Source organism: Sander lucioperca, chromosome 11, assembly GCF_008315115.2.
Source record: "Sander lucioperca isolate FBNREF2018 chromosome 11, SLUC_FBN_1.2, whole genome shotgun sequence".
Taxonomy (NCBI): Eukaryota; Metazoa; Chordata; class Actinopteri; order Perciformes; family Percidae; genus Sander; species Sander lucioperca.
This window is the reverse complement of record NC_050183.1, coordinates 36,380,123-36,407,549: the sequence shown is the minus strand read 5'-3', so window position 1 is coordinate 36,407,549 and position 27,427 is coordinate 36,380,123. Positions and strand designations below refer to the sequence as shown.

Here is a 27,427-nt window from a genome sequence, read left to right as displayed (position 1 = left end):
ATATTTAATAGTCCACATTTGATTCTCCTATTCTGTTCTATCGTTGCAGTGGTTGTTTTAATTCCAATTAGGTTGTTAAGTATAGCACCTCGTTGGTTTACGTTTGATTTTACCGATCTCAGTCGGGGGACAGACACCGTAGTTATGTGATTATGAATGGGTGGCTGCTCCAAAGGAAGCACAGAGGAGCGTGTAGCGCTGTACCTCTGATTACTGATATTATTGATTCTTACTGGAATGATATAGCTAGTCTGTGGGTTAGCAGAGTTATTTGTAAAAGAGTGAGAGCTTATGGGAGAGTGTGACTGGCAAGTGCGCTTGTGCGTGTGTTTACGGGGTGCAAACAGTCAATCAAAGGTCTGGATCTGCACGGCGTGCCGCAAATTCTCACATAGCATCTGGCTGCCGCGTCTATTGGGATGAATCCCATCCCTGCTGAACAGGGAGCCACGTTCCCAAAACAGATTAAAATTGTCAATAAAACCTATCTTGTGAATGCTGCATGTAAGCTGGAGCCAGGTGTTGAGGATGAGTAGTCTGCTAAAAAGGCATACTCTGCGACCTCGAGATGAAAGTGGGCCCGAAATAAAAATCAACTTCTCAGTGCTTTTTAAAGCTTCAATGAGAGTGCCGAAGTCTTTCTTTGTGCGCTCACTCTGCTGATAGGACATGTCGTTATGTCCACAATGGACCACGATGCTAATAGAGGTCGGGAGTGAGGTTATCAGGTCCACAGCTTTAGCCAGGATGTCTGCAACTTTGGCTCCAGGAAAGGAGTGTGTGACAGCATTAAAAAAAACGTATATCTCGGGTGATGGAGTCACCAATAATTATTGTGGTTGGGGGGAAGAGTGGTGAATGGCCGGTGACGGGAACAAAACAGCCAGTATCGGTTTCAGATGAACAAGGAAAAGAAGAGGAATATTGCTTGCCATTTGGCGGGGGAGATTGTTTTTGAGGAACGTTGTCATTTGGCCGGTTCAGGCAAGGGAGGCCACCGGACTGTCTGACTACCGCATCCCTCAGAAGTTTTCGCCGCGAGGCAGCGGTCCGCTCCTGTGACGACAGCTGGTCAGTCGGCTTTGAAGCGGGGCAAGCCCGGGTAACCACATCGGTCGCTACCGGGGGAACATTCGGCTTCGACAGGGCATCGAAGCGACTGGAGAGGCTGAGGGTGTCAGTACCATTTTGAGGGACTTCCTTCTTTATTCAGTATACAGTACTTCCACTCAACCACATTTTAGTGGAAAGAACTGTACTTGTTATTTTATTACATTTGACGGCTGTAGTTACTAATTACTTTGGAGATTTAGATTTAACATACAAAATATTTGATCGGCAAATGAAATATGATTTATTTTTGTAATGATTGAAATACCCCACAGCAATATATAGTAGGTAAACCTGGCTTCACCTCTATTAGCTGCAACATCAAAATGCTTCTTGTAGAGACAGAGCGCATCACGTCATACTCTGAAAACCACGCCCACCGGAGGGGAAAACAATCGCCGCCATAATATTCAACTAAGGGCTGAAACGCTAACAAAGTGCCTGTAGCTAGCTAAAAACATCCGATTTAAGCATGTCAAAGGATTATATTAGCAACCTATGTCTACCAGAGAGGACAAGTTAGCTGTTAGTAAGCTATGTGTTAGCAAGGCAAGGCACTTGCAAACATAATAATGCATAGCTTTCTAATCATCCACATATCACTATAACACAAGTTGCGTACAAAATGCTTAATCTTAACTTACAGATATATAGTTATCCTAAAACTGACATTTGGATATTTGACTTGGTAACAAAATGCTTGCTTCACACGTAACGTTCGGCATAGTCTTGCTTTGCCAGACCCTCCTCCAAAGCACGCTGGAGGAGGGTCTGGCTACTCCACATAGCATTCGGGGATGGGAGGAAAATGTGCTCTGGTTTATTGGCATTTCTTTAAACCAATCACAATCGTCTTGGGCGATGCTAAGCACCGGAGAAAAGCCGTGGTGCCGCTGCAAAATAGGCTCGGAAGGAACTTGTTTTGGTGGAACGTGTACGTTTTAAAAGTTCTTTTGGTCGTGCAACAGAAAATTCCGATTGGACAGATAGTCTAGCTAGCTGTCTGGATTTACCCTGCAGAGATCTGAGAAAAGATTAACCATAGTCCTCATAAATCGACCGGAGTTTAAAATGCCAACACAAAGGAAGCCCAATGTTAGGGTGAGGTCTGGACCCAAGAGCTAACACAGACTAGATGGATGGAATTTGAAAACAGTTTTTTAATGAAACTTCAGCCGAACAGAAATCTTGCAATATAACTCATGGTGGTGATTCAAATGGAGTGTAGGAGCGGAGGTAGGCAAGGCAGGCTCAAAAACACACACAGCAGGTGGCGTGGCTGGAAGTGAAGATGCTGTAGACCTCCAACGTCTGTGCACAGAAAAAACGACACAGTGTTAAAATAAAGAAAAACTTCGAAACAGGTTCACTTAAAGACTAGAGCTTTTGGCCGAGAGTAGTTACCACTTGGTAGACTGAACGAACTGGCGCTGGCTGCCTGGACCACAGGAGTACTAGAGCTGGAGCTTGATTAGTAGATCACCTGCAGCTGCGCTGGAGAGCCAGGTGCCCTGGAGGAAGCCACGCCTGCCCACACACTCCACACACTCCCACACACACACACCGAAAACCCCCAAAAAAGGGAAATACACAGCCTGAGTCACGGACAGGCCGTGACACCCAAGGCAACGGATATCTGGCCTAAATGAGTGACATCCGGTGGATTTTCCGGCGGCAACGGAGCAATCCCGGAAGTGGAATGTCAAGGATATAGACTACATTCAGCATAACGTTAGTGTCAGGTTCCCACATTCTCCCCATTCTTCCTGCTGATTCATCACGTCTGTATCCACTTTTGTCTTCATAAAATCTCAGTTTTTCAGTTTCAGTCTTTTAATATAATAATGAGATCCAAAAATGTTATATAACATTCTGGAAGGGGTGATTCTGTCGTATGAGTACTTTTACTTTTGATACTTTAATCAAAATTTAGAATGCAAAGCTTTTATTTATATGAGTATTTATATGTATTCTGTGGTATTGCTACTTTTACTTTAGTAAAGGAGCACTATGTCATTTGATAATTATTTTAGGAAAAAAGGAGACATTTATAAAAGTCGCCTCTATTTCTTCTATACTTAATTACATAGTTATTTCCAGGAAACTTTCTAGGAAGTTATAAAACAATTATGGACCTGTAAAAGCATTACCATTGAGTCCATTTAATAATCCTCTCCTGTACTGCTCTTGTGCATGAAACCATATCCATCATGCTCCAGATTAAAACCAACCTGGGCCGGCTGCAGTCTAGTTGTTTGTGTTGTTTCAGCTGTCATTTCTTAAAACAGTGATCAACTAATAGTGGCAAGCCTCTGTCGGACAGCTCATCTGTCATGATTTATGACTTACACATACTTCTGCACAAACACACACACACATAATCAGCTGACACGCAGGCAGCAGGAGTGAAGTGGTGTGGACAGGAGAGGATGCACTCGATCAGTCCCGGTAGCTCTTTTGAGTGGCAGGCTGACGAGTCTGATGTGGGCAAATCGAAGACAAAGGGGCCTTTATCACCGGAAAACCTATTGCAGGCACCACTGTAAGAAAGAAAGGGGAGGAAGAATAAGAAGGAGAGTGTTGTGTTATATTACTGTGAAAAAGCCATTACCGCCCACCCTGTGTCTGTTTGCAGCTCGGTGCCAGCCACATACAGGCTCTCCGACTGTGTTTAATAATTCGAGAGCACCTCTAAAGCGAAGACAGATGGGCCAACAGTGATGATCACGTAGATGCCACTGTGAACCAGCAGAAAGAAAATAAGAAAATCTGAGCTCTATGTGCAAGACGTTGGAAGTAGAGCTTCCAGGAGGAGGTGGAGTGCGTGCCCCTCTCAACACTCACATACAGACATACAAAGACACAGGACGAGGTCAATAAAGAATCGGCTGTTAACATTTAACACTGGCATGGACTTAACTGTCCGATGAGTTGTACTGAGCACACATGCTCTTTTGCTTCAGCACTTTTCTTGCTTTGTATTGACATTCAGCTTTAGTATTTCCTCTTCTTTTTTATCACGCAACAGCCTGGTGAGCCTTGTTTAGAAAAGAGTGACAGAGAGCAATATGAAACACAGATAGCTTAAGCTTGTGATAACATTTCTATCTAAATCCAGATTTGATATAGCAATGGCATTGGGGCCTTCACTAGTTTACATTACCATTTCTTTTTGGGGGGGACCTGGTGTCCTTCACGTTGCAATTTAGGCTTTTTCAAAGGGGTTCTGCAATTGATTTAATTTTATTTAGTTGTGCAAATTGCAGCACCGGCCAGGAAACAAAGGCAAAAATTTGGCCAAATAAAGGGGATAGAAATAGCTTAATGTTACCCAAATGGTGCTTATCCAGGTGGAACCTGGCAAGAAACCGGCGAGCATTATTGATGCCTCTTAGCCGAAGAATAAATTTGCCTGTTTTTGTTCCTAGCAAGCTCTCGGCAAGGTGGTTCAGAAATTGCAGTTCGATTGTCTTCTGGGACCACGCATTACTGTGTGTCAATGTGTGTGTTTTAAGGGGAGGGGCGCATGCGTAAGTGTGTGGTAAACAAAGATGAGTGCCACATCCTCGAGGGGGATAAAGCAAAGAGAGTGACAGCAGGGAGTGGAAACTGATAGCCTCTTGTGAAAGATGTGTTCTTTGAGTGAGTTTGTGTGAGGTGTGTGTGTGTGTGTGTGTGTGTGTGTGTGTGTGCATCAATGTGTCACTATGTCAGTCTTAACACACTGCTCGCTGAATCTACTTTTTTCCATCACATCCTCTTGACTCCTTTTCCACATCGCATCACTCCAATTTTCCCGTTACACAGACCTCCAGCTTTTTCGGTTTATGTGTTTTCCCTCACTTGCCTCCTTCTTTCGCTCACAATCACACACTGTGTTATGCTGGAGTCAATTGAGCTTGTTCCTCTTTTCCGTAGTGTCTGTTTTTTTTCCTCTGTCAGTGTGAGAGAAAAGTACATTGCTTTTGCTTTTAAGTAAAACAAATTCAAAGTGCATCAATTTTCCTCTACACATATCCCTACTGCAGAGTGTGGACCACAAAGTGAGGGGAGAGAGCCACTTTGTGGTCAACAGTGTTGTGTAACTCTCAAAATTGTCATTTTCACCTGTAGTCACTACAGCATTTTGAGTGCCTTTGTTGATAAAATGGAAAAGTTTAATCCTGCGAGATATACACGTTAGAAAAAATTGCATCTGCTCTGACAAAAATGATAAATGACATATCAAAATAAATAATGATTCTTTCCAAAGGAAAGAAGTTAACCCTGATTAGTTAACAGATACTCTGTAACGGACGTGAAGCAATAGTTCAACATTTTGGGAAATACGTTTATTACATTTTTTGCCGAGAGTTTGATGAGAAGATTGATACCACTTTTATGTTTGTTTGATACAAATAGAGGCCACTCCGAAGGGTCCGTGCACCATCCTCCCCAATATAGTCCAAGACAGGGTCCCAGATTTCGAAAAAGCGAAAAGGCATGTCTCTGAGCCAGAAGCTAATAGCTTCTAATCAGTCCTTCCAGAAAAATGTGGAGTTTTTTGTGTGATTGTTGCGGGCAAAAATCCTTGATTATACGGCACGTTTTCTTGAAAAATGCGATGGAATTTGCGCGATATTTATGCAATTTTATGCGATGAAATTGCGGGAACTTGCAAAAACTGCGATTTCATCATGGCTTCATCGTGGGGTTTGCAGCTTTTCGATGATGTTCACATCGCGTAATTCCGTCACTTCATAACGTTCCCATGGCAACAGGGGAAAATGGCTGCTCTTGTGTGAAGTAAACGCAACATTTTTCAACTTTCTGCTAAGATATATGTGACTTTTTTGCAACGAAAATGCGGGGATTATGAAATCATGCAAGCCCCACATATTTTGCGCAGAAATCTGCAATTTATGCGGCGAAAGTGCGGCGTATTTGAAAAAAATGCAGCCCCCACATAAATATGCGGAATGCTGATTATGCATTGAATTATGCGATCGCATAATCGCGTTTTTCTGGAGGGACTGTCTAATGGGAGAGGTTCGAACACACTCCAGTGCCAGTCCATTGTGAAATCGTGGGAACAGAGTCCGAGATCCACAGAAGAAGAATGCATCTCCTTGCCTTAAAGAGAAACACCTGCAGCAGCTTTAGTCTGGAGGAGCCGAGACCTAATGCTTTAGGATTTAACCCCAGAATACAGCTGACGGGAGTTAGAGCTAGTTTTTTCTTGAATATAACATCAGTTTCCTTACATATTTTGACCCAGAGGTCATTAATTAAGGGGCACTCAAATATACAGTGGAAATATGTACCTTCAGAAATCTTACATTTATTTCGAGAGCAATGAGTTAAACTTATTGTGTTGATTTTTCCTTATGCACACAAATTCCAATAAGAGTAGTCATTGTTGGTGACCCACACTGCTTTACTTCTTTATTCCTCTCCTCCCCTCTCGTCTCATCTTATCCTTCTGCCTTTGAAAGCCTCATGCATTTTGTTTCACAGGTCGCCTCACTCGACGGGCTGAACGCCTCTCGAGTGTGAAACGAGAGGCCGTTTCAGAGCACAAATCCTGTTTGATGCTGCCATGCAGAGCAACATAGATCAGTTGGTGAGGGAGTTAGACAAGTAGCGCTTGTCTAAGACGATGTCACTGGGAGAAGGGAAAGAAGTGGGTATTTACGTGTGTTCATGTGTCTGCGGAGAGGAGAAAATGTGATGGGAGGGCTGATGTTAAGCTATCAGGGTAGAGGCACTCAGCCTCTTAGCTTGAGCAACTGCAACAGCATAATGGCTGCAGGAATGAGCAATGACAGCAATCCACGCGTCTGCTATTTGTGTCTGCTCAAAGTCACATTAACCATCCAGTAAGGAATGAAAAATGGCAGCTTCAAAGTGTGTGTGTGTGTGTGTGTGTGTGTGTGTGTGTGTGTGTGTGTGTGTGTGTGTGTGTGATTTAACTGATTTAAAGTTTATCTAAATCATCATCAACGGCTGAGGGGGAACATCTAATCCTGAAAAACGCAGCATATCTTTACCTACAGGCTGAAGATAAAACAAAAATATGATTTCCAGTTTCCAGAAAACTAAATGAACTGAAGCTGGCAGGTGGTCGTACTGCGGGGGAGGAAGAGGAGAAAGAGAATGGCAGGAGATGGGTAGAAAAATGACAGAGCGGACAGAAGGATGGAGAGGTAGGGTGACTCACACAGCGGTGTGCCTGTGACCGCTGGAAAAACATCGCTCCACAAATCTGCCTTTGAATTACAGACAGGAGGGGCCGTCCCTGTAGCGTGTAGCGCTTTAGCTTGCATCCAATCAAACAGGAGTGGAGCAAGACACACAAAGTGTGCAGTGGAAACTGCCGCTAATCAATATGCTCATTTTCTCCACTTTCAACCGTTCCGTCCACCTAGGGAGTGCTTCTTTCAGTTTTGTTGCTCTCTTCTCTTCATCTTACGCTGCTTCACTCACAACCACAAATGTCATGGTTGCACAAAAGGGAAAAGTCAGGGGAGCACCAAAGTCATTAGGATTCATCTAAATACAAAATTTCATGGCAGCCGTCCAATACTTGTCGACATATATAAATCTGGACCACGCTGCTAGTGTGGCTAAAAAGTGGCTATAGCTGATTGAAAATTTGTGCATTGTTGGTGGGCTTTGGTGCGAGAGTAGACGTACTGCAGTGACATGTTTTTTTCCAGCATTCTCAGTAGTGAGGAGAAAGGGAATAGTGACTAATAAGCGAGCTAGAAAAGAATCAGATTAGGTTTAAGGCTTTACAGGTAAACCTCATGCACATTGGGTAAACAGATGCAGATTGAGCTCACAGATGATAACCTGTATTACTGTTTTGTAGGAGTGGAATTCACATTCCCCCTCTACAATGTAAATGAGCTACCTTTGTCTTTTCAGGCAAGGTGACACAGGATTAGAGTATAATGATAATGTATGATGGGACTCTGCCATTGTACAATGAGTTGGGAGAAAAAACAACAAAGAAAAATACAGTGGAATATTGCAGAATTTTGCTGAACAAAGCAGCTGATACCAGAGCTCTTCTAAACACACCGCACTCTGAATTTCTTATGATAGCCTTTCTCTCTGTCATCAGTTGTTTTGATGAAAGTAATATTTGTATCTTTATAGTGGTGGTGGTGCTTTAAGCTGCAAAGAGGTGGTTGATATTGATCCCATAATGCACATCCAGGTTTGATGTATGGCTTATGAAAATACTTTTGATAGCTTCCCTCCACAGTCTAGCCCTGCCTCCCACTGTTCAGGTAGCACAGAAATGGTTTGCTGGATCAATGACCGATAATCAGAGAGCCACAATGAGTCTCTGTTCTTTCACTCTTACTCCACAACCAGTAGGATTTGATGGAACAAGGGAACGTGGAGGGGGGAGCATGTTTTCTCCAACAAGAAGCAATTAACCAACGTCTTTTCAGCGTAATCAGAAATAACGTCCTGTGGTTTAATTTACAAGTCGGCATTGATTGTCCTCTCCTTTTCTCTCCTCTCCTCTCCTCTCAGGCGTAACCAACGCCGACACTGTGGTGAATATGCGGAAGGTGACCCATCAGACCATTAGCGAGGAGCTGTCCAAGACTGTTCTCCTCCCCTGCCTCTTCACCCTCCGCCCCAGTGCCAGTTCATCCCATGAGCCCCCCCGGATCAAGTGGACCAAGGTTTGGGGCCAGAGAGGCTCCGACGGCTTGCAGAAGGAACAGTCGGTCCTGGTGGCCAAAGACAATGTGGTCAAGGTACAGTAAAGGCTGATGGGGACCACTGTGAAATATTTTGTTTCAAGCTTTTTTTGGGAAAACTAGGAATGGCTCAGTGGTGTATTGGTTCTCTCCCTCTCCTGTTTTTACTCCCCCCTCTCTCTCTTCCCTCAGGTGAAGAAGGCCTTCCAGGGCCGTGTAACGCTGCCTGGTTACAATGAGAACCGCTACAACGCCAGTCTTGCTCTGACAGGGCTACGTTCTAGCGACTCTGGTCTGTACCGCTGTGAGGTCGTGGTGGGCATCAGTGACGAGCAGGACACGGTTCCCCTGGAAGTCACAGGTGAATAAAATGACATTTCTTTTCTGATTAAGGCAGCCATTTTGAATTGAAGTCACACTTGGGTTGGGAAATGTCATGCTAGAGCAAACCTAGCTGTATGCTAGTCACATTAAGCAAACATCAGGATTTTCTCTGTCTAATAATAAGTAATAAAAATTTATTTATCTTAAGGACTTGGAGAATGCATTTGGTTCACATTTTAAGGAAACGTCGCATTATAGTCAGGTAGCTAGCTCAAGTAGCTAGCAGCTACAAGCCAGTACATTTGCTAACTTACCAGGAGTTATTATTTCAAATGATAATAATAATTTCTAACTAAATAATTAAGAACACCCAACAGCTATATAGCTTGTCCCCAGGTCATGGCACTTTACATTTGCAGTGCTGAACATCAGCCATGACCAGTTACCATAAAATATATAATTCATATTAAAACCAAACGTTTAGCTATATTTAAGAGGTTTTGACAGAAAACACTTAATCTATCTGTTAACTTTGAATAGTCCTTGGCTAGCCAAGTAGTTTAACATGTGAGCTGAGAGACGATGACGTTAACAGTGACCAACTTGGCTTCTGAGTTAATGATAGTTTGATTTACTTTCCTTCATTACTTAGCATGGTAGCACCCATAGCAGGATTTGTTTTTATCTGATAGCTCTATATTGTAATTTGTTGTACAGCAATTATAAACACTGGACAGTCACACCACTAAAGCGTAACTGGAATAGAGAGAGAAAGAGCTCATGAACCTGATTATTTCTGTCATTCACTATCATCTCTTTGCAAATGTAATATTACCAACAATTGAGTGGTGAGATGAGTGGTGATATACAAAGTAATTAACTCCTTTTATTTTTTATTCTAGGCGTGTTCTCATGTTTTTAACTACACAAATTATTGTCTGTGGCGAAGCAACACTCCCACTCTTTGGTTGTGTACAGCTCTCTCATTGTTTCAAGCTCTGCCACTTTGAATAGTAATGACCCTGTTGTCCATGCCAGGCAAATACAGCCATTACAGCCAGGGCTGTTTACTGTCCGTGTAGAATGTATGATGATGTGGAAAAGGTGAGGGAACTAGAACACATTAAACATCATTGACCTGGGCCACAGAGGTGCTGTCCATGCACTGAAAGCTTAATGAAACCAAGATGGTAGGAACTAGGGTTGCACGATATTGACAAAATGTGATATTGCAATATCGATTATGAATATTGCGATATCGATATTAATTTCGATATTTTTAAACATATGTAAAATTACAAAAGTTACAGGAAAATGCATCAAAATAGATTCATAACAAATTAAACAAGTTTTCTTACAACACAAGGTTTATTTCAACTGACTGTCATATTGGACTTTTCCAATATTTGAATAAATAAATAAATAAGGACCATGTTTTACTGGTTGTACAGTATAAAATATATAAATAAAGAGAACAGGACACAACTTTTCTTTCGCTTCTCTGATTCGTTCCATTAAATTGGCTCTATCAATTTCTTCACTTACACTGTCACGCTGTTGAAATATGCACACACGTCACATGGTACGCTCCATAGGGTTTGTCACGTAGTGGACCCGTGCGCTGACGTGCACTAACATGGGCAAGTGGCACGGTAACTGGCCAATGAAACATGATCATTATGGTGTTTCAAGCGAGCTCTAAATCAAACACAACTAATGTTTAATAACATACTTATTGCGACACTTTCGATATATTGCGATAACGATATTGAGTCGATATATCTTGCATACCTAGTAGGAACCCAGCAGTGTACGCAAGTAGTGTTACTCAGAGCGCTTTGTATGGCTCTCGTTGGCTTAACTATATGGGCAAAGCATTTACTGGATTATCTGTATCCAGGACACCCATACTTGTGGAATAACCAGAATACCTGGAGGTAGCTCACTGTAGTAGAACCATAATTACTTTGTCAGGGTATTTTAGCTGCAGAGCTTTCATCAGATTCTTTCCAGGTCACTCACTATTTTTAATAATAGGCTATTATCATAATGACTACAGGGAATCACAAGATGCATTCGGCACTGTACACTATGCTGCCACTGCTACAAATCCATGCTAGTGTTGCTAACATCAGCTCTAAAGGCCCAGTAGCCTTATTATTTCACCCAGACACAGCACGGTGCATCGTCTGCCATTGAGAATAACACTGACACACGCCCCCATACCTTAGCCTTTATATAGCTCAGATGTGAACATAATGTATGCAGGCATAATGTGTGCACTTGTTTTTACAGGCCAATACGTCTTTACAATTTTAGCATTTCAACAAGGATGCTATCTGGTTTTCTCATACTAAGAAGCACCTCATCTTTCTCCATAAGAGCGATCTACATTTAGTAAGCAAGACCCCTGTCACAGTGCTTGGGAGACCCTGCATCCTTCCCTTTTTGGCCAATCGATTGACACGCTATGAAAACCACTTCTTCAGAGAGAAACCAATTACGTAGCTGGCGAGGACTAGCCATCTCCAGGGTTTAGTCTTAATTGGCAGTCACACTACATGGCAGACCACAGCCGTCCTCACACTAATTCTACAGAGTGCTTAACATATTAATTAGCAGGTATTGATACTGCTCAGCTATATCAATATAATATTAATCCACACTGGTCTTCTTATAGAGTAATTTGTGTGTGCCTAAGCCCCGACGACATGTCCTTCCTCTCTTGCTATCTCTTTCTTAATTTCTCCCCTGCTGCCTCGCTCTTCTACTCGCTCCTTGTTTAGTCTCCATTTTCTTTCTTTCTTTTGGCACATATTGACTGGTTAATTGGCTGTGCCTCACCAACTAGAGAACAGTGCCATTTACAACTGTGTCAGTCGTTGTCTGTGGTGAGATACTGTATGGCTGCTCCCCATTAACTGGTGTGAAGACAGTAGATAGTATATCAGCACTGGGCATGGTCAAAAGCATATTGTAATTGTTTACATAACTTCTTGGGAGCCTGGCATAGCCAGACTAATTCGTAAAATGCGCAATTTGCTAGTTAGTTGTGGCTAATTTTCAAATGCGTATTAGTGTGAAACCTCTCAGTTCATTTTTCGAAGGAGCGTTATCAACGGTGCAGACCAAAAATGCCTGTGGACGCAATTTAATAGACCTACAACCAATTACAGCAACGACACGACATAGCCTTGAGTGACACATGCGAGGTGAGGCAGTGCTTGGTCTGTTTTGAAGTAGGACAAATAATCTCAAATTACAGCTGAACAGTACACTAAAATGCGTTTCTGAAAATATTTTAGTCGAGAAATAGGCAATACAATAATATAATCTTGATTTGTATTTGATCAGCACTGCCCAGTTGATCTGAGTTTCATGAGCCTGGTGCTGAATGGAGTGTGACGGTTACATTCTGTAACTGCGTTGAAGCATGATGCTCCTCTGTCAGTCATCCGTCTTAAACCCGCCCCGTGTGAGATAAATGAATGTGATTGGCCCGTCCAGTTTCTCTTTGGCTGGAAATCAGTTTAAATGGGACGTATCTGCCAGAGCAAATGAAACATGAGCTGGCAAATTCGTCTGATTTCCAGGGTAGCGCAAGATAGTTTTAGCACTTTATCTTTTTGCATTGATAGCGCCCCGTAGTGTTCTCCAGGAGACCTGAAAATCTAGTTCCATCCATGCTTAACAACACAATGAGTCCGCCAAAATGTACAATTTTGTAGATGACTTAAATTGCTAATTGATTGATAACCAACAGGCTTGTTGAAAAAGGGGGAAACAAGGCTATGGCGTGCTCTTGTCAATCGTGCACCATGATAATTTACAGCGCATCTTCTAGCAATGCAAATGTCCAAGCCTAAACCATGTTTTTACAAATCCGTCCAAAATCAGGTTAATTTTCTTTTGAACAAAAGAGAAATACACACAGTACGGTAACTTTAGTATCATTTTATATTTTTGTATGCAAAAAGTAAGGGGAGAATTCAAATTTCAGTTTGACTTTAAACAAAGTAAATGTTGTAGCTACTGTTTAAGTGTAATGCAGTGTAGTGCACTAAACAATATTGCCAAGGGACAACTGCTCAACAGTGCTACAATGAGGGCAGCACATAGTCATAAAGCATAGGGCCTACCCACAAATGGTGCCTTCCTGTTCTTCTCTCCGGAGACTGTGTGGGGATGTGTGAAGATGCAGAGGGTAAAAATAGAGGCATGTACTGGGCATCCAACTCTCATGTGGAATAGGACTGGGTTTCCCATACTATGCAGCAACCAATTTGTCTCTCTAGTGTAAAAATTTGCCAGCGAGTTAGCATCTCCTTTTGGAAAACATCCCACAGCCTCCAAGGAGAAAGGATGGAAACTGAAAAAATTAGGAGGAAAACAAAACTTCCCCCAAAAAAAGGAGGATTTCTGCTCCACAATTTTTGTGAAGGGGAGAATAAGACCAATATGGCAGAATGGCTAGATAGATTGTGGGAAATGTGTCTGTGTGTGACACACAAACACACATGGCCCTGCTTGCTTTCATCGGCCATAGCCTGGAGTGCTGATGCTCAAATTGCCATGTAGGCCTCCATCTCGCAGGAATCTCTGTCACTCTCCCAGAGAAAGCCGGCGAAGATAAAGGAGCCTTGTTAGTAGCAGATGCCCACTGGCTTTTTTATGTCGCTGGACGCTCCTCAGGGGAGCAGCATTGCATGAATGGCAGGCAGAGGTGGGAGGTGAGGGAACGTTAGATGGACACTTCTGAAACTATTCCTTTCCCATTTTAGTGGAATATATGTCTCACTTTATTCCCAGTTGATTTTTTTTTTTTTTTTTGCTACTTCCCGGTTTCCTCCTCACTTTTTTTGTATTCCTCTCACCCTCTCTTTCTGTCTCTGTAGTTCAATATGTGATGCATACAATTTATGCATCGCCTTGAATGCAGCGTATCTCTATTTCTGTGTTTGCCTTCTTTGTCTTTCTATCACAAGTACGACGGCAGGCGGTGGTGGCGGCAGTGTGACATGTGTGTGTGTGCACTCTTAAAGCAGTAAAATAAACATCACCAGTGTTTGCCATACACCGTATCCAAGGGCAACATCTCTTTTCTCTAATGATAAGCCAACCGACTGCGATGCAAATGAGACTCGCACACACAGGTTGTTGAACCTGAACGCTGTTGTTTCCTCTTACACAGACAGAACAATGTCAGTACATGATGTGGATGTCTAGAGGGCTCTGTGTTTTTGTATCTTGGAGCGTGTACATGCTCCTGTTGTTATTGGTTTCAAGGTTGCAGTTTATAAATACTTCTGCGACCCAGAGGTTGTGGGTCGTAAAATCACGCCATTAGTTCCTGGAGTAGCCTCTCTACTTTCCGTTACATGCTGTGTCTCTTTGCTCCAGGTGTGGTGTTTCACTACCGCGCCCCTCACGACCGCTACGCCCTGTCCTTCGCTGACGCCAAGAGAGTGTGTGTGGAGAACTCGGCAGTCATTGCAACACCAGGCCAGCTGCAGGCTACCTTTGCTGACGGATATGACAACTGTGATGCTGGCTGGCTGTCTGACCAGACTGTACGGTAAGGTTTTCAACTCTGCATACGTATAGAGTATCAGGTGGTTGCTGTTGGAATAACTCTCAAGCGCACACTCTTTACTGTTACTTTGGGTACTATTGTGATACAGGGCAGTGTTTTTGATAGCGGCGGCAGCATAAAACACAATTGAGTATGAGTAATGAGTAATGAGTAGAGTCGCAATTTTGGCCTGTGCATTTTAAAATGCTGAGATTATTCCTTTGGTTTAATGATAGCTGGAAAGCCAACCAAATCTGAGCTCCAGGGGCAGAACATTACCTCTGTAGCCCCTGATTATCACATACGGTGCATCTGACTATCCAGCGCTAGATAATAATAATTAGCAGTCTTGGGCTTAGAGTATCAAGGTTTGCTGGCAGCTCTTGTTTGTTAGACCAGGCTGCTATTTTAAAATCTCCATCAGACAGACAGTAACAGTTGTTTCAGCTTGATTTGTTTTTTTTTTGATAATGTGCCACATGATCAAACGTTGTAAGAAAAATAAATGCACTCTGCTACTAAAAATATATGCCTAAAACAGAGAACTTGGGTCAAGTATTTACTGTGGAACTATGAAGTATGGCAACGTGCAAGTCATTTTCTGTAGATCTTTTTGGACTTTCTATAAACACATAACTGAGCAACATAATTGGACCTAATTGCTTGTTTGCACACTGGAAAGGCTGTTAACTACATCCGCCCCTTCTGAGCTGTCTATCAGTCCGCTGCGTGTGCTTCAGCCTGCCACCTTCCATAAAGTCCCTCTAAACATTACCAGTCAGAGCTCATCTCTCAACAGCGTTCTCCATATCTACATTTTAATTTCAAAATCGCTGTTGCTCCAGTCGCCGAGCAAATTGACTGTTGTCTTCCTGACATGTTGTTTTTCACAAGCTTCCCGCGGCACGGCTTCCTTCTCCTGTTTTCTTTCTCACCTTCTGTCCTACGCTCTGTTGTTTTCACTCGGGAGTTATCTAATTGGTCCAGATCCAGGAGGCTCCGTCTGCACATCAGCCAGGACGAAAGTGTCCAATTAATACGGTGGAAAAAATACAGACATCAGCCATCTCTTCATCAGCCACCAAGGAGAAAGAAAGAGGCTGAGGCCGTAGACACTACAAGACTTAGTTCTCTTGTTTTACTCGCTGCATAAGAGCTCTGCAGGTTTCTGGTTATGTGTAGGCATGTGTGTCTTCTGCATGTATGATTGTGTGTGTTTGTGCGTTTGTGTGTGCATCTGTTCCTAAGCACTTCATAAGTCGCTGTATGCCAAGCGTAATCTTTTAATCAGCCTCGTTGCTTGTGCCCTGGTGCTGCTGAAATCAATGTTCTTGTGGAATAATTGCTCAGTTGGAGCCTGAATATAGATCGCTGTTTTCTCAGCCCCATAGGCTTGCCAAGCCACTGAAGGAATTCCTGATTCTTTTAACCTCTCCTTGACTTCCTAACTCTACCTCCCTTTCTCTCACTCTCTCTCTCTCTCTCTCTCTCTCTCTCTCTCTCTCTCTCTCTCTCTCTAATATTATAGCATTACTAGAATCCTTACATTGCCAGAGCATTAAACACATTTGGAAACGATTTAAAGTAAATCAGAGGGTAATTCTTCTGTGAAACTCACACTGAGGGCAGAATAATAAAAGAAAGCAAGAATGTGTAACTCGCTTTGGCATGTCAGCCAGTTTCAGGGGGGATATTTATGTGTTTATTTTCCGTTATTCTTTGGGTAATATATTTGGGTAATCTCTGGAAAGGAGATATACTTAAATTGATTGTATTTAGGGCAGAAGATGATAAAAGTGTAGTTTAGTTTTTTAATCTTATTTTGTACGCGTGTGAACACAGACTCATCCCCAGGGAGCCAAGTTTGTGTGTGGCTGCCTATTGTTCATGGTCAGGCTGTATTAATCTCCCTCTCTCTGTCCCTGTCTCTTGATTTTCTCTGCAGGTATCCCATCCAGTCGCCTCGGCCCGGTTGCTATGGCGATCGCGAGGACTCACCTGGAGTCCGTAACTACGGCGATAGGTCCCCTGATGAGCTGTTTGATGTCTACTGCTTTGCTAAGCAGCTTCAAGGTATAGGAGCTAGGAGCTTCATACATTTGGGTTTAGTCATGCATGGGTTCACTAAGTCGTAGGTGCAGCGCGAGAACGCCGTGACCAGGACCTAATTCAAATTTCTGTTAGCACAGAAAGGAAGAGGGCAGTAGGAGTGGGTGGGTTGTGGAAACGAGAGGGAGACAGAGATTTGATTTGATTTTAATAGGATCCCCATTAGCTGATGCAGAACATAAGCTACTCTTCCTGGGCTCCACACAAAAAACAGATAAGACGTTTTCAGACAAAACAGCCACATGATATAAAAAATAAGAGCAGTATAACTAGCATTATTCTTTCTTGCAAATATAACTATACATATTCCTCTTCATATACATATATACATATTACACTAAATACATAAGCACTGAAAAGTTAAATATTACAACATCTTTATATAAATATTCCTATACATAAAAAGTGCAAAAGTAGTTACAAAATATGGTTACAGGCTTAGGGCCCTTAGATGTTGCTTTACTTGGTTTTTTTTTAAAGCTTGATTTAATGTGCGCTTTAGCAATCTCAGCCGGAAGTGAGTTCCATGCAACCATACCTCGATACAATACTGTACGTTGCATTGACTGTGTTCGGGATCTAGGAACTATGAAAAGACCTCTGGTGGCATGTCTGGTGGGGTATTTATGTGTGTTAGAGCTAAATGTAAGTTGACTATACAAACAATTTTCAATTCATTAATGTTTCTAACAAAAGCCAGGAGTGATGCTGATAGTCTCGCAACTTTCAACCAGGAGAGATTGACATGCATGTTGTTTACATTAGACCTAAGTGGACATTGAAGGGCAAGACGAGCTGCTCTGTTCTGAGCCAGCTGCAGTTTTCCTAGATCCTTCTTTGCAGCACCTGACCTTTACATTGGGCAATAGTCTAGATGTGATAAAACTAGAATCTGCAGGACAAGTGTGGTGTTAGAAAAGCAGAGCATCTTTTTATAACAGATATATTCCTCCCCATCTTTACAACAAGATAATCTATATGACTTGTCCACAACAGTTTACAATCTAAAATAAGATTATATTGAGTCCAGCTGTCATGTTACAATCTCCTGCAGGCATAAGCGAAGGGGGTCAGTAGTGTTATCCTAAAACTTTACTTTTCGATTCGCAATACCACAGGCAATTTCTCTGTTCTAACGTAAGCTGCAGCTATATCGTATTATATCGAGAACAATGCTGATCCTTTATTTTACTGTCTCCTAATATGGATCCTCAACCGGTGAGGAGGCTGACTGTTTACCTGGGACGTGTAGCTTTATGGCCCTGACACACCAAGCCGATAATCGGCCGTCGAACAGTCTGGCGAGGTCAGTGACTATGGTCTGTTTGGTGTGTTCCGTGCCGTTGTCCCTCGGAGGAGCCGTCGGCCTTCATTTGGGCCAACCTGACTTGCTGGGTCGGAGGGCGGGCAGTTGGACTCACTCCATCAATCTGATTGGTGGAGTGCTAACCCGGAAATAACGAGCGGGATGAGTGACGAACGCTTCTCAAAATCTGACGAAAATCTTTTTCGAGCTTTGTCGATCTGAAATGAAGACAGATTCAGCGACTATGTGGCCTATTTCTCGCTTAAAATGTTTTCAGAAACACGTTTCAGTGCACTATTTTCGTAAAATATGAGATCGTATTTCGAACAAGCCACCAGTACTATCAGCTGGAGAAGCCAGACCCACGTGACATGTCGTCATTTCTGTTTTTAATTTTTTGTATTATGTTTCGCGCACGCGCAGAACGTACGCTCAAGACGGCGCCACTTCGGTGTGTTCCAAGGCACTTTTTGGACCTCAGGGAGTCCGACTGCCTTTTCTGCCGACGGTCAGCTGTCGGGTTAGTGTGTCAGGGGCTTAAGTCTCAGTCTGTAGTATGTAGCCATCAAGTGCATATTTAAGGCCCGTTTACAGGACTCGCCTTTTTAAAAGAGTCAGCGGTAAGTATTACCAAGTCAGCTGGAGACAGACCGGCTCAACCAACTCAGAGTTATCTTTTGTTAAGTTGCAACGATACACTACAGCTGATATAATCTGCCATCTCAGCCATCAAAATCGAGGGTTGTAAACTAGAAATGAGAAGCCTGTTTTTCTTTACTTTCTACTGTGTGAAACCCTAAACCTATCGCTTCAATAGCACTCAAATCTGAGCACTGTTGAACCTTTTATAGCAGGTTCAGGAGAATGGAAATCTATATTTAATCTAATCATGTCCACATAACTGGATGCCCTCGTTCCTCCATTGGGGCCCCCACTATTTATTGTGTAAGATTAATACCATAGGCAACTGAAGTTTCTGGTTGGTTTTCCCTACTCCTTACACGTAGTTACTCCTTTGATATTTGACATTAATGAAGCAAACCCTGTAAACTAACTCCACTGCCACTCATACATGACCTACACTGCAACATAAGCCGCTTTCTGACCAAGTAGTTACAGGAACGAAGTTATAGGAAAAGTCCACTTCTAAAGAGATCTACTAACTACTCTCCCCCAAAACCATCTTTTTCCAATTGCATTCGCACTGGCCAAGTGGCCATAGGGACTGGTAGGAGGGGTAAGGGAGTGACGCAAGCACGGCAACGGTCTTTATAGCGTTAAAATCAGAAAACAAATACACCAAAAAAAGTATGAACTAAATACTAAATCTAACGTATATAGCATATTTGTCGTAATTTAAACAAGTCTCCCGAAGAGAAACGTATCTCTCTCTCCCCCGCCTCTGCCTGCTGCGCTGTGGACGTGTGTGTGTGTGTGTGTGTGTGTGTGTGTGTGTGTGTGACGGCCGGCCAGCCGCAGGACACGCTTGTGGAGTTTAACTCCGAAAAGACAGTTAACCACAGGTTCCCGTTAATCTTATGATGAACATGTGTTGTGATATTTAAACAAACGAACCGTCAACAGCGAAATAAAAGCCTCTTATTTACGAGAGCGGTCTGAGAGACCTCCAGGGGTCTCTGAGCCAGTCATGGCCGAGCGACGAGCTAGCGGCCGGGGCAGGCGCCTGCTGGCTGTTGCCTGCTGGCTGTCGCCTCACTTCATGGAGCTTCTCAACTCCGAACACTTTGAAGCAAATTGTCAATTCGGCATAAATTTTCGCAAGACTGCCTATATTCCAAATCTAAACAGTTAATTTCTCGCCTAAAACGTTGTCAGAAGTGAAATTAGTGATGAATAAAATGGCAAAAATTGTTAAAAGTGTCCCGTTGTTGGTCTATCTGTACCGGAAACCCGACCCTCGTTGACCTAGGTTCCTATGCTGAAAAGAGAACAGCGAAAAGACCGTGCCCTGAAGTAGGAGCTGAAAGAGTTACAGGAACTGTGGCCAGAGGAACTTAAAAATCCCCAAATTGGTCCAGTCGGAACACGAGAAAAAAAGGGTTCTAGGAATTTTGTGTTCTAGGAACTGCAAAAATCCCTCCGGTCGGAAAGCGGCTATAGATCCAAAGCACCCTTTCTGTTGTGGAAATGTACTTGCTGTGACTGCTGCCACTGATGGTCTTGTAGCCTTATCACCAAATTTATTCTACATTCACATCATAATCAAGACAGCGACAGTGGACGGACTGAAATATTGTTAGGAGTTGGTTATATTTGCATATTCCAAAAAACAATCATAAGCGTAGCAGGTTTTGTTTAACACCCCAATCAGACACACTGCAGGGGTTAGTCTATCTGGGTCACTTGTTATGAGGTGGTACGACCACAACAGTTAAGCAAGCATAATGGTTGTAGGAGTTACCGTACCAGAGCTATTTATAGATATGGACACGCTGTATGTGCCCGGGATGCTGAGTAGAGAAGACTGCTTGACCGCCTGTAGACTTTGTATCCAGCAGTTTACAATTTAATTCAGTGAAATTAACAACCTGATGGAAACAATCTGCATATAATTATCTTCAATCAAACTGGAATTACTAGCTGATACATGGCTAGTGTTTTTTTCTCTTATTCTGTAAAACAAAATACAAACTAGAAGCTGAATTAAAAAGCTCTGATGTTCAGTACACAACCATGTACTGCAACATATCAAAGTTTAATTTCAATTTGGCAAAGTCTGTCATCATTTCTTTTTTATTTCATCATAAATCGGTAGTAATTAGCAACTTTTCACCAGCCTCCCAATACATATCTCATTAACTCATTGTCTTTGAGCATTTCTTCTCACACACATTACTCCTCACATTATCCCATTCTGCCTCTCTCTTCTTTCGTTTTGTTTGCATCTTCACCCTTTAGCTCCCCATCTCAGTTCAATAAATCAGCATCGCCATTCTTTACTCTTGGCATTAATCTCCTGGATCCTCATTTTGAACTCCATCTGTTCTCCGCTTCTCATTCCCACTGTCCACTCCTCCAGCTCATATTTTTTTCATCACACACTAACCTGCCGGTGGGTTTTCTGATCATACTGTACTATTTTATTTGTGTTGCACAGACGTTGTGGTCCTCTTGGGCTCTCTCTCTGTCTGGCTCGCTAAAGCCCTATTTTTGCATCACTATTTTATCCACATCAACCCCACCTCTCTTCAGCTTCTCCTTTCTTCTTCTCCTTCACTCGCAGTCAGCATACTTGTCTTTCTTTTAGATCCCTCTTTGCAACTGCTTTGAATTCAAAGAACTATCTTTATATAGTCCCTTCTTTGAATTACTGATGTTTTTTTTGAATCACTTTTATGCAAAAAATAAAGTGCATAGCAAGTAAAACTTTTCTTTTATCACACAACATCAAGCCTGCACCTCCTATTCCTTTGGCAAAGTTGAAAAGGAGGAAAAGGGAATGGCTGGAACTTATTGTATTTAAAGTAAAAGAAGTCTCATACGCACACACATTACATAAAACAGACACAGACTCAAATGTAGCTACATCACTTTGTACAACCATACAAACTGCAAAACTAACTCTCAAAAACCTGCAATCATAAGCCAACTCAACAAAAGAGATCTTAGTCTGAGGGCTAAAATGCCTTCAGTCTCTTAACCGTGCACTGTAACACACTGAACTGAACTCCTCGCTTCTCTTCTCCTCCTTCTCCCCCCAGGTGAAGTCTTCCACTCCACAGTGCCAGAGAAGTTGAGCCTGGCCACAGCCTCTACCCACTGCCATTCCCTGGGAGCTCAGCTGGCCACTGTGGGGCAGCTCTACCTGGCCTGGCAGGCCGGCCTGGACCAGTGTGACCCCGGCTGGCTTGCTGACGGCAGCGCCCGCTACCCTATCAACGTTCCGCGGAAGAACTGTGGCGGAGACGAGCCCGGCGTGCGGACCATCTACAACAACCCTAACCGCACCGGCTTCCCCGACACCACAGCCCTGTACGACGCCTACTGCTACCGAGGTACGGCAAGCTCTGTGATGATAAACTTGGCGCACCATCAGTGTGGTAATTGCCATGGCAACAACAGAGGGGTCTGGGGACTTGCTTTCCATTCTGCTTTTTAATTAGCACGGCATGTTTGTGTCACACATGAAGTAGTTGTGAAGAGATGACATTTGTGTCCCCCGTGATGGAGTTGAGGGCTTGTATGATGTGTAGTGAAGTCTGAGAGAGAGAGAGCGAGAGAGAGAGAGAGAGAGAGCAACAGAAAGAGAGCGAGAGAGGAAAGTGAGGTAGAAAGAAAGAGAGATAGAAAGAGCGACAGCATGAATGAGTGCAACTGGAGTTTGCAGAGACTGTGTCTGACCTTGTCTTTTATCATGTGCCAACTGAGACTGGAATAAATTAGTTTCATCTTGAGTCTGGATTGACTTTACACCACATTCTGTTCATTGATAATATGTATATTGTAGGTTATCAAACTTATGATTTTGCATCTGGAGCTTACCTTAGGTTTTCTGGCTTCCATCGATTGTAACAGACTATACAATTGTATTTCCACAGATACTTTCCACAAAAGTGACATTTTCATCTCTCACAATGTCATCTTATGAAATTTTCATTGAAGCGTAACATGTACATAACTCAATCATTTTTAGTAAACAAAAACAGCATGAGAGCAGTGCAGCAGAGCATTTGTCAAAACAAACAGCTGATAGATGAACCTCTACATTGCACCAACAAAGCAAAGCTGTATGCACATTTACATTAATATTTAAATCAAATGACGTCTTTCAAATCGCTAAAAGTAGATAAAAATGGTAATATGTTTTGTTTTATAGCATAAATGGGGTTCATGTAAATAATATTGTTGATACAATCTCATTTATATTGCATGAACACAATATATGCATGTTTGTTAATTTGAAAATGATTGGATTTTGTGGTAAAGCTGCTTTCGTGTGTAATGTGGCTGTTGTGTGTTGCAGGCCGCCAGCCAGCGGGGGTCCAGGCTACAGAGGCACAGGCTGTGTACAAGACCCCCAACCCAGCAGCAGAGGCCATCTCCTCAGTCACTGAAGCCCAGCATAGTGCCCCTTTTTCCAAGACTTCCACCTGGACTGGATTGGTTGACTTGGACCACACAGGAGTCCACTCCATTGCTGGAATCAACAACTCCTCTGAGATTTCTGAAGAGCATGTAGTCATCCACCTAAGGCCAGAGGAGGGCTGGGATGAAAACCAGGTTGGACCCAGAAGCAGCCAACTCAGCCAGGAGGAGTCTGACGGCCCAAAGAGTAGCAACACCATGGGCCTTTCTGACCTCGAGAGCCTGGAGAGCCATGGAGGTTCTGCTCATGAAGAAGAAGATGGTGGCTATTTCGGATCATCTGACACCTCAACATTATCCTCCATAGCTTCTTCCACTCCCCAACCTCAGACCGGGAACAGTGTGTTGGCTGAGTTTGTGAACACTCTGATGAGGCCCTTTAGCTACTGGAGAGGAGGTGAGGAGGTGGAGGAGACAGAAAAGGGACCTTCTGTGCTTGAGGAAAAAGCAGGAGAGAACCAGACGCAGGGAGAGGCATCCAGCAGAAACCTGAGTATACCAAAACCAAGTGGAAACAAGGGCAGCATGGACAATGCCATCACGGAGCAAAGGAGTGGTAGTTTTTCCTTCAGGACTCCTACCAGTGGACCACAGAATCCAGAGGAAGGTCTGTCCGAGCAGGAGAAAGAGGTGATGCCACTGATTCGATTAGTGCCTGCAGTCCAAAGCACGGGGCAAAATGACACCGCCACCCAGCCAGGCGAACGAGCCTCCAGCACATCTGCTGACGAGCCTCCATCCAACGGTAACGGTACGAGCTCAACATTGATTTTATTTTTATGTGTAATTAACCTTTAAAACTAAACTAATAAGCAAGTAAATAGAGTGAAATAGAAATGAGGGTAAATTGAAACTGTTCTATTTCAGATACAGGCCTGGTGCATTTAAATGTCGCTGGTAAATATAGGATCTGTTTATGTCAAGCTTTTTTAAACTCCCTCTGTCTCTCTATTCCACTCGCTCTTCTTTTCCCTTGAGTATGCTATAATATATTCCTCCGCAGGGCAATTTGAAGTATCAATGTAGATTTAATTAAACAGTAATTGCAAGCAAACAGAGGGGCATATCACATACAGTAATGCAAAATGTTTGAGTGAAGACTGTTCTGCCTTCATTCTCATATTTATTGGCAGGATGCTTTGATTACGGCGCAGGCTGTCAGAAAGAGTACAGGCGAAGCTTGAATTTGAATCTACTTTGCAATAATAGGTTTGCCCGCATAATGTATGTAATAAAATTACATAAAAATTACATAAAAATTTTATAAAAAAATAAAAAATTTTCGGAGTCAAAGAAGTATTAGACCTTACAATTGACTGGCATTAGCTGTGGAGAATATATTAAACAGATGAGGAAAAACAAAGCAACTCGACCAGACATGGATAGAAGTTTAAGAAATCTGTTTTTAGACACAAAGAGAGAAATACTCTGAGGAGTATGAGAAGGCCTGGGGGTCCATTTTGTGTGTGTGTGTGTGTGTGTGTGTGTGTGTGTGTGTGTGTGTGTGTCAGACAGGTAACATCCATAGTGGAGTGAATTGCCCACAGGAATGGTGCGGTACAACACACGGATGGAAAGGGTCACCAGGTCAGCGCTCATGTCTTGCACCCTGGCATGCTGGTACCAAACCCAAAATCACTTCCTCTAGTTTGTGACTGCAGGGGTAAAGGTGGACTAAAGATTAGAGGAAACGGCTCGCGACTGGAAGGTTGCTGGACCAATAACTACCAGAGCAAGGCACCTGCAGTAAATTAAAGCTCAGGAACATTATCACTGGCCAAAAGTAGAGAAAACAGAGCGTACCACAGCCTTGTGAAATGATTTAATAAAGGTGATGGGCTTTTCTCACCTACCAATTGCCGACTTTATTAATATAAATGCTCACTGCTGTGCTACCTGAAATCCGACGCCAACCCCCACGGTACTAATGAAAATCCAAGCTTTAGTCCGCATGCATTATTCACAGCCGTATCCAATTAACGTGGAGGTTGGGCTGCACTGCCGTTCGCTCTCGCCTCCATGTATGTCTCTGCTTATTAGGCCCCGGCTCTGTGAAGGTAGGCGGTAATGATCACTACAGCGAGGATGAGCAACACATGAGGGGGAAGAGTAGACAGAGGAATAGGGAAGAAAGGGGAAGATGGAGAGGGGGGGGGTCGTTTCTTTCTTTAATGTTGCTGTGATGGAAGCTGCCCAACTGATGTCTCTTCTTAAACTAGCATCAGTGAGCTGAATTAACTCTGTTATTGCACACCGCAGGCTAGCCCTTGGATCTTAGTAACTGTTGGTGCCATGTTGCCTCTTTGATTGAGGGGGGTGCAAGGCTTTGCACTGTAGATGGCACATCAATTTATTATTTTTATTTATTTATTTAAGATTATTTTTGGGGCTTTTTCCGGGGGCTTTATTTGATAAGACAGCTAGGTGAGAAAGGGGAGAGAGAAGGGAAAGACATGCAGGAAATTGTCACTGATCGGATTCGAACCCTGGACCTCTGTGTCGAGGCATAAACCGCTCAGTATATGTGCGCCTGCTCTACCAACTGAGCCAACCCGGCCACACATCAAATTATTTTTGAAAATTTGAAAAAAGGCCTCTGAATGTAGAGCGATGACTTAATGATCTCCCCTGCAAATCAAAAGATTTTGAACATTATATTGAATGAAGAATTATTTTGTTAAGCTCCTAGTTGGAGCAGTCTACCTCCAATAAAACTCATGTAGAATTTGAATAAGCTCTACATGCATGTCCTGACCGTCTGTCAAGGAAATGCATGTCTGCTTCACACCAGTCTCGTCAGCCCCAGAGACTGAATTGATGTGATGGGAGACAGTGGGTTCTGTGTGCTGACACTCAATGTAGATGCTCCTGACATGATTCACATCATCCAGCCCTGCAATAACTTCTCCTCAGTCTTTTTTTATTAGATTCCATATCTGCAGATGGGCTGAGGTGGCATTGGTGCCAGCTTTCTGTGTGTCTCTCTCATTGTCAGCCTGCTCTCTCACAATTTAATATTATGTCTGCCTGACCCGAGGGATTTCTCTCAGCCCGTTTACTCCAGTAAAGTGGAGTCAACACAGCAGAACCACTCACAGTGGAAGCACACAATTACCATCTGAACGGGGTTCATTAAAAGTTTGTTTTGCTGCATTTCAGTGTTGAGCTGTGGCTTTTCCACCAACAGATTCGCAGTGTCAAAGCTGAACTTAAACCATGCTCAAATCATCCAAACCTATGCCTAATTGTCCCATTTTATTTATTACATGGGTCATTACATAGATGATCAAACCAGATTAATGTGTTTAATTATTCTCACTTTCATCAGTGTGTGTAGTAAAAAGTATGTAATTAGCTATTTGGATTATTAATAGGACAATTACGCCGGCTTACACGGCTCGTAGGGAAATTAACCTCAGGCTCATAAACCTCACTTGGGCATAAGGCAACATCGGACCTTCTGAATAATTTACACACATTTTAATATTTTAAGCACGGACATATTTGTGTATGTTCTCCCTCTCGTGGTAATTTGTTGTGCTGGGTTGTGTTGCACACCCCCTGCCGTATTGTTGTACTTTTCAGACATGTTAACTGAACTGAGGACAGCCAAACGGAGCTGAGCGATGATGATGATGATGATGATGGTAGCAACACTAGCCGGGCCTCTCAGTAACATGACTGCACTGCAGCCCTCAAAAAAAAACAAAAAAACACACCAGCCGTGACTCACACATGCAGACAGAATTAATTATTGATAGTGTAGACAGTGTCTGGTTTAAAGCAGTAAGCTGATAAGGTACAGTTGGACCACTTCATCTAAATAAACAGGTTGAGATGGAGCTTGCTGTGGAGCGAGTCATTTGCTTATCGTGTTGCAATTGCTCTTGCGTTTTTCCACATGGCTTCTCTCACCACAGGCAAGTGTGTTCCTTCCTGCAGGAGGCTGTTTGGGGTAAAAGAATCCACAGGGAATAAGAAAACAGGGACAGAGAAGAGAAGTGTGAAATTACTTTGAATACATCCTTCCATCCTTTTGGTTTGTTTGTGTCTCTGCTTGTGTGGGTGCCCAAGTGTGTTCAAGGGATGGCTCCCATTTTTGTCTCTCCAGCAACTTTAGTAGCCGCACTGATCAGCTCCACTGAAGAGAAAAGAGGCCCAAAAAATCCAACTTGAAATTTGAAATTCACAGTAAAT

General features: G+C 43.0%; 1 protein-coding gene across 2 annotated transcripts in view; it reads left to right on the top strand.

Annotated features, from left to right (window-relative positions):
* ncanb (neurocan b) overlaps window positions 1–27,427 on the top strand; it is a 158,027-nt gene that overhangs the window by 43,704 nt on the left and 86,896 nt on the right. Inside the window, exons 3-8 of one of the 2 annotated variants that reach the window (XM_031318339.2) lie at window positions 8,641–8,870; window positions 9,006–9,174; window positions 14,538–14,712; window positions 16,655–16,782; window positions 21,847–22,140; window positions 23,109–23,975. In XM_031318339.2, the coding sequence (XP_031174199.1) occupies window positions 8,641–8,870; window positions 9,006–9,174; window positions 14,538–14,712; window positions 16,655–16,782; window positions 21,847–22,140; window positions 23,109–23,975 (1,863 nt within the window). Of the gene's footprint in view, window positions 1–8,640; window positions 8,871–9,005; window positions 9,175–14,537; window positions 14,713–16,654; window positions 16,783–21,846; window positions 22,141–23,108; window positions 23,982–27,427 lie in introns of both variants that reach the window. The other variant, XM_031318338.2, reaches the window with a different exon arrangement.